Below are 7,407 nucleotides of genomic sequence, written 5' to 3'. Positions count from 1 at the left end.
TCTTATCTGTCTCCCTTTTCAAACAATGGATGTATATTTATCATGTAAATTGTCTCACTGAAGCAAACACAATGTGCTATACAACAAACATGTACAATATATAGCGCCTCATGTCCAGTTACATTAGAATGCACAGATTTTAATGCTGTTCAAAGATGACAGCACATCTGTGGGGAAACATTGATGTCCAGAACATCTTATAGGCAAAAAAATATTAACAAGGTTTAATAAAAAGAAGAGCAGTGTCCCCAGTCTCTAGTTATTTTGTCTCATGTCTGTAATTAGATGCTTCTGTCTTTCTCTCTCTCTCTCTCTCCGTAAAAGATGAGAAGAAAGCTTAGCAACATAATATAAGGTAATTTATTATGCTTTGGATATAGTATAGGTTGCTAGAAGTTAATGCTTATTGCTCCTCTTGATATTTGTGTCTGGTTTCAGGACATGCATGTATACCAGTACCTCAAATTGCAACACCTTCGTAGGTAGTGAAGTGAATAAAGAAGGTCAATGAGAGTTTTTTTCACACAAAAAGAAACAAGATTCAGACAACCTGTTTATCTATTTTAGATAGAAAAACTCAAGGTCTCCCTTTTTATTTAATGTAAGATAGCAGTACTTTTCTCCACAAGTAAGCGTGAAAGAAGCATTATTGTTGTATTTAAAATTTCAGTTTTATTTATTAGAATTCTCTGGGAACACTTTTAGTAAATATGTATCAGAAATCTCTGGGGACAGTTTTAGTAAATATATATATTTACTATTTCTATATAATTATTTAGAAATATATATTTAAAATATACTATTATTTATAAGCACACACACATATAGATATACAGCAACAGTTTTGTCTTTATTTTCTGTTTTTCTGTATCATCTCTCACAGAAACCTTTCATGCTAAAACATTACATTGACCTTGCAAAATACCAAGTTTGTGTTAATATTCTTCCCATAAACATTATTAGAGTTCTGCATCAAAAAGTATTGCATTTATCCTAACAATAAACCATGGAGTTTCAGCAAAATGCCTTCTGATATTAATGATACAAATTAAACATTTAAAATAAATAATCCTATTACTCAATGTGCATTATGTGTATATATGTATTTTTAAACTCCATAATTGAATTATGCGGGGGAAGGGGGCACGTGTCTGGAAGCAGACATATATTAGTTTAGATTATGATCAGGATCTGGCTGAAATTTTGAAATCAAGGAAAATTGAGTCAAAGCAGAAAGAAAGTTCTCAGTCCCCTTTGATTGTGAGTACGGCAAAATATATTGACATATAAAACCTCAGCCTTACAGTAGTCTTAGCAGAAACTGAGAGTAAGAAACTAAATGAAAGATGGAATTTTTGCCCTAACACTTAGTTTCTTTGTTTTGGCAGGTTAATGCCAGACCTTTCATGTCACTTTAACATTTTTATGTGGTTTAGCTTCCTTTATTTTTATGAAAAAGAAACCTCTCCACCAAGTATGAGAATCCACAACATTATAAATAAAAAGAAAAAAATTAAGTATATGGAGTTTAGATCAAGTTTAGCGTACACATGATAACAATTTGAAATGTGTGTTTGTGGTAACTGCTAAAATAATGTAATTTTTTGCCATTTAAAAAAATGATAATTGTCTAGCACAGTGGTGTCCAAACTTTTTTGATCGCGCTCGCTTATCAGTAAAAACTTTTTGAGCACGCACCCCCAATATATGTATATTTATATAAATATAAATAGAAGTTCTAATATTTTCTTCCTGCACCCCAGTGGATTGTCTTGTGCACCCTGTGGGGTGCACGCACCCCACTTTGCAGACCGCTGGTCTAGCAGATCAGTTCTGTGAATTTCTCATGATCTCCAGCACTGATATGCAACATAATACAGATTGGTAGCAACTGTGCATTAAAAATATTGATTCAGATCTTCCATTGGTGTCATTGGCATAGTTTTATTGAAGTTAATGGAAGTACACCAATTTATACTAGCTGAGAATCTGGCCCATCAATTTTCTGCTCCTACATAGTAGTAACTATCAGTCATTAGTATTTTTTTTATTTAAAAAAATGCCAGAAGGGCCTTGTCCATATTTATTCACTTTAAGTCAGGATTTTTGCTCTAGAAAAAGACATTGCTGAAACTGTAATGTCAAAAGAAAGGAAACCTGATTCCATAATTTTCTGTTATTTGCCCTCCTAAAACTTACAAGTTGCTTTCTTTTGATGTTAAAAAGCCCTGAAAAAGGGAATTTATAATAATCTGTATTTGAATTATACGAGAGATTTAATTTTTGCTTTTATTTAACATTTTAAAGAAAAGTTCTGTAAATGACTTGGGAACTACTGGTATAAATTAGAACAAATTATACCAATGCCTGACAATTGAAATATGTTAACATGATAAGATTTTTTCTCCCATATTCCATGAAAGCAGAAGTGCCTTTTTCTGGCTTCCTTTCAACATTTCTTCTGCTAGCACACATTTCAGCAAGTCTCAGTGCACAGTCCACCCCATGTGGAAACATATAGCTTTTCATAAGAAAAAGCTGTTCTCAGTCGGTGTTTGTTTTCTCCTTTGACTTGCACATAAACCCACCTGCATTGCACAATCATGGTGATTTTTCTACAAAGTACTTCTTTTATAAATCTGGAGTTAAATGTGTACAAGTATGTTTGTTACTTTGCAATGAAAATGTGAATTTATCACTTAGGTACAAGTAAGCCACTTTTGTGAATTGGGCCCTTGGAGTAAATGTATTTTGATATAATGGCCATCTGTTCATGAATATCACGTTTGCTAGTTTAAAAAATAGTTTGATGTAGATAAACACATAATTTGGTAAGATTATATTGTTTCACCAGGTGGCAATGCAATAGCAAAGTTTGATATTTACTGTAAGCCAGTAATCAAGCTGGGAATTTGGTCATATGTTTTATGTTTGTCACTTTTAAATATTCATCTCTCATTTATTTTATTTTTAGCTGCCAACTGCAGTTGCCAAAATGGCTACATGGCATCCACGTCATACTGTGGTAGGAGGCAACGTATCTCCTACTCACATAGCAAAATAATAACTGTTTTGCTTCCATTTTCCTCTTATAAATTCATTCAGTTTTCCACTCAAACGATAGGTCCAAAAATGTCTTATTGCAGTGAAAGCAAAAACCTGTGAGATTCTTCTATTCTCTAATTAACCCAATGCAACGAACCACCAGAAACCTCTCAACAACTGAACTGATGCTTTTGCCACTTGTGGCTCCATTAGAGTCAGTTGTCAGTATGAAATTCACCAAGGAGATTGTCCTTGAGGGTGCAGTTGAAATCAATTTGCTACAGGAAAGCCTTGAGCAAATGGGATCAATCTGGTCAGTGATTCTAAGGCCCTTGGTTCATGAAGTACAGGTCAACTGTACTATTAAGTACATGCACATACACGCGCGCACACACACCCTCACTGCCCACACACACACACACACACACACACACACACTGCCAGGCTGCTGCACTATTTTAATGACTTATTTGGAGGAGTGCTGGTTTTAAGAGTTTTTTATTGGTAAATATTTTGTTGTTTGTTTAGGTACAGTCTCTAGCACGTTATACTACTAAAGTCAAAATTAATTCTACTTATCATAACCTAAGGTGGATGTTAAAATGCAACCATAATACCTTATTTGGATCTATGGGTTGAGTGTGTAAGTGCAGGTGTTGGTTGTTTTGTTGGTGTACCCTTCAAATTTGGCTTAATTGTTACTGCTTTTAGTACAAGGGATGGCAGCGATATAAAACGTGTGTGTTCTGTAACTTGTCTTGTTTTTTTCTGTGTTTTAGCATATGTTCCTGAGGAGGAATTGAAAGCAGCAGAAATAGATGAAGACAGCGTGGAAGATGATGGGCTGTCTCTGGACATCCAGGAGAGTGAATATGTGTGCAATGAAGAAACAGAGATCAAAGAGGCTCAAAGCTACCAGAACTCCCCAGTCAGCACTGCAACTAATCAGGATGCAGGCTATGGTTCACCGTTTAGTGAAAACAGCGATCAACTGGCCCATTTCAAAAGCACTTCCTCTAAAGAAGAGAAAGAGGATCATCAGTGCACAGACAATGCTTCATATCCACAGGACAGCTTGGCACAAATAAAAGCTGTGTATGCAAATTTACTCTCAGAGACTTGCTGGTCCAGTTTAGCTTTGGACTTGAAGAAATCCAGTCCAGCCAGCAGCAACAATGGAATAAGCCAGAATGCAAATGCCACCAGTCCCAACACTAATACCAACACCCACAGTACTGGTACCAGTACCAATACTAGTACCAGTACAAGTACCAGTAGTACTAGTAACAGTAACAGTGGTGGCTCAGGTTACGACTGGCACCAAGCTGCATTAGCTAAAACTTTGCAGCAGACCTCATCGTATGGACTTCTCCCTGAGCCTAGTCTGTTCAGTACAGTTCAGCTTTACCGGCAAAATAATAAACTCTATGGGTCTGTGTTTACTGGCGCTAGTAAGTTTCGATGCAAAGACTGTAGTGCAGCCTATGACACACTGGTGGAGCTAACAGTGCACATGAATGAAACTGGACATTACCGTGATGACAACAGAGATAAAGAGTCTGATAAAACCAAGCGGTGGTCAAAGCCTAGAAAACGATCACTTATGGAAATGGAAGGCAAAGAGGATGCCCAGAAAGTGCTGAAATGCATGTACTGTGGGCATTCATTTGAATCTTTGCAAGACCTGAGTGTCCATATGATAAAAACAAAGCATTACCAGAAAGTGCCTCTGAAGGAACCAGTACCAGCCATCACTAAACTGGTCCCTTCTACCAAAAAGCGCGCACTTCAGGACTTAGCTTCACCTTGTTCACCTGAGCCAACAGGGATCACTGCAGAGGCTACACTGCAGAGTGAGTCTGGAAAGGATCAGAAAACTGCCAATCCTTATGTGACTCCAAACAATCGCTATGGCTATCAAAATGGTGCTAGCTATACGTGGCAGTTTGAGGCCCGGAAAGCCCAGATATTGAAATGCATGGAATGTGGCAGTTCCCATGATACTTTGCAGCAACTTACCGCTCACATGATGGTTACTGGTCATTTTTTAAAGGTGACCAACTCTGCCTCCAAAAAAGGAAAACAGCTTGTGTTGGACCCTGTGGTGGAGGAAAAGATACAGTCCATACCTCTACCACCAACCACCCATACGAGACTACCAGCCTCCAACATTAAAAAGCAGCCAGATTCTCCAGCTGGGTCCACAAACTCTGAGGAGAAGAGGGATCCAGAAAAGGAAAAGGTGGTGGTCAGTGAAACAGACAAAAAAATTAAAGAGGAGAATGAGGACTCTACTGAAAAATTTGAGCCAACAACTTTGTATCAGTACCTCAGAGAGGAGGATCTGGATGATAGTCCTAAAGGTGGAATAGATATATTGAAATCTCTTGAGAACACGGTGTCGACAGCTATCAGCAAAGCTCAGAATGGAGCACCTTCTTGGGGAGGGTATCCCAGTATTCATGCAGCTTACCAGCTACCAGGAACAGTAAAACCCCTCCAACCCGCAGTGCAAAGTGTTCAAATGCAGCCATCCTACGCCAGCAGCGTAAAGTCACTGTCTTCAGAACACAATGCACTAATCCATTCCCCAGGTAGCCTCACACCCCCACCACACAGAAGTAATGTGTCTGCCATGGAGGAACTGGTAGAGAAAGTTACAGGTAAAATCAATGTAAAGAAAGAGGACAAGCCTCTGGAGAAAGAGAAAACTTCCCCAGTTAAACCGCTGTCACCTGCTGCTAAAGAAAACAAAGACTTTCCAAAATCAGAGGAAATAAATAACAAACAGCAGCAGAAGAAGAGTCCTGATGCAGAAGTTCAGAAGGTCAAAAAGGATAGTTCAGTGGAAGTGCATACACCAAATGGTACAGAGCCACTCAAAGCAAAAGTTGCCAACGGCTGTAACAATTTAGGGATCATCACAGACCATTCACCTGAGCCATCTTTCATTAATCCATTGAGTGCTTTACAATCCATTATGAATACCCACTTAGGCAAAGTTTCTAAGCCGGTAAGCCCCTCTTTGGACCCTTTGGCCATGCTATACAAAATTAGCAACAGCATGTTGGACAAACCCATTTACCCAACCACTCCAGTCAAGCAAGCTGATGCTATCGATCGGTACTACTACGAGAACAGTGATCAGCCCATTGATTTAACGAAGTCCAAAAACAAACCTCTTGTTTCCAGCGTGGCGGATTCTGCCTCATCTCCCCTAAGGGAGAGTGCCCTAATGGATATTTCTGATATGGTAAAGAACCTCACAGGGCGTTTGACACCTAAGTCTTCAACTCCATCGACTGTGTCAGAGAAGTCTGACGCCGATGGAAGCAGTTTTGAGGAAGCTCTGGATGAACTGTCACCAGTACACAAGAGGAAAGGCAGACAATCCAACTGGAACCCTCAGCATCTTTTAATCCTTCAAGCCCAGTTTGCTTCTAGCTTGAGGGAGACCCCAGAAGGCAAATACATCATGTCGGACCTTGGTCCACAGGAGCGGGTACACATCTCTAAGTTTACTGGTCTTTCCATGACCACAATTAGCCACTGGCTGGCCAATGTGAAGTATCAGTTAAGGAGGACAGGTGGAACTAAGTTTTTAAAGAACCTGGACACAGGACATCCTGTTTTCTTTTGCAATGATTGTGCCTCTCAATTCAGGACTGCTTCTACATACATAAGTCACTTAGAGACACATTTAGGGTTTAGTTTGAAGGATCTGTCAAAGTTGCCACTAAATCAGATTCAAGAACAGCAGAATGTTTCAAAAGTCCTCACAAACAAGACTTTGGGCTCACTTGGAATTGCTGAGGAGGACTTGGGCTCCACATTCCAGTGTAAGCTCTGTAACCGAACTTTTGCAAGCAAACATGCAGTCAAACTGCACCTTAGTAAAACACATGGCAAGTCCCCAGAGGACCACCTGATCTATGTAACTGAGTTAGAAAAACAATAGGGTCCAGGTAAGCAGCCAGGTATGCAAGTGACCACAGGAACATTGCACTAAACTTCTTCATAGTACTGCACTAGGCCTGACCTGAGCCTCTGAAATCAGTCTTACTTTTGTTGCTGAACTGGACTTTGGTTTTTCTTACACTTATTTTATAGCTATATTTATATGCTCTTTGTCTGATCTGTGCATGGGTTTCTTTTGTTTTTATTTTTTTTGTGAGTCAAAGTCTGACCTTTATTTTCAACATCTGTCCTTGATGTTAAGCTATACTTTGTAGAATATAGTGGGAGACACTATTGAGAGACATTAATTTAGCCGTAAAGAAAGACACAAAGAACAATGATAAAAAGACATCCTAAAATTACAAAGTTGCCATGACAATAAAGGTCACAGAACCCAGTAGTGTC

The 7,407-nt window shown here is 38.8% G+C and overlaps 1 protein-coding gene across 1 annotated transcript in view; it reads left to right on the top strand.

The window, feature by feature from the left end:
• The window catches only part of TSHZ1 (teashirt zinc finger homeobox 1), a 96,507-nt gene that overhangs the window by 88,122 nt on the left and 978 nt on the right, over positions 1-7,407 (top strand). The window contains exon 2 of the mRNA XM_019524310.1: positions 3,825-7,407. This exon is cut by the window's right edge and continues 978 nt beyond it. Coding sequence (XP_019379855.1) covers positions 3,825-7,003 — 3,179 coding nt within the window. The 3' untranslated portion in view covers positions 7,004-7,407. The remainder of the gene's footprint in view (positions 1-3,824) is intronic.

Source organism: Gavialis gangeticus, unplaced genomic scaffold (assembly GCF_001723915.1).
Source record: "Gavialis gangeticus isolate Ggan-Ray unplaced genomic scaffold, GavGan_comp1, whole genome shotgun sequence".
NCBI lineage: Eukaryota > Metazoa > Chordata > Crocodylia > Gavialidae > Gavialis > Gavialis gangeticus.
The sequence above is the reverse complement of the archived record's forward strand: the minus strand, read 5'-3'. Positions and strand labels throughout refer to the sequence as shown.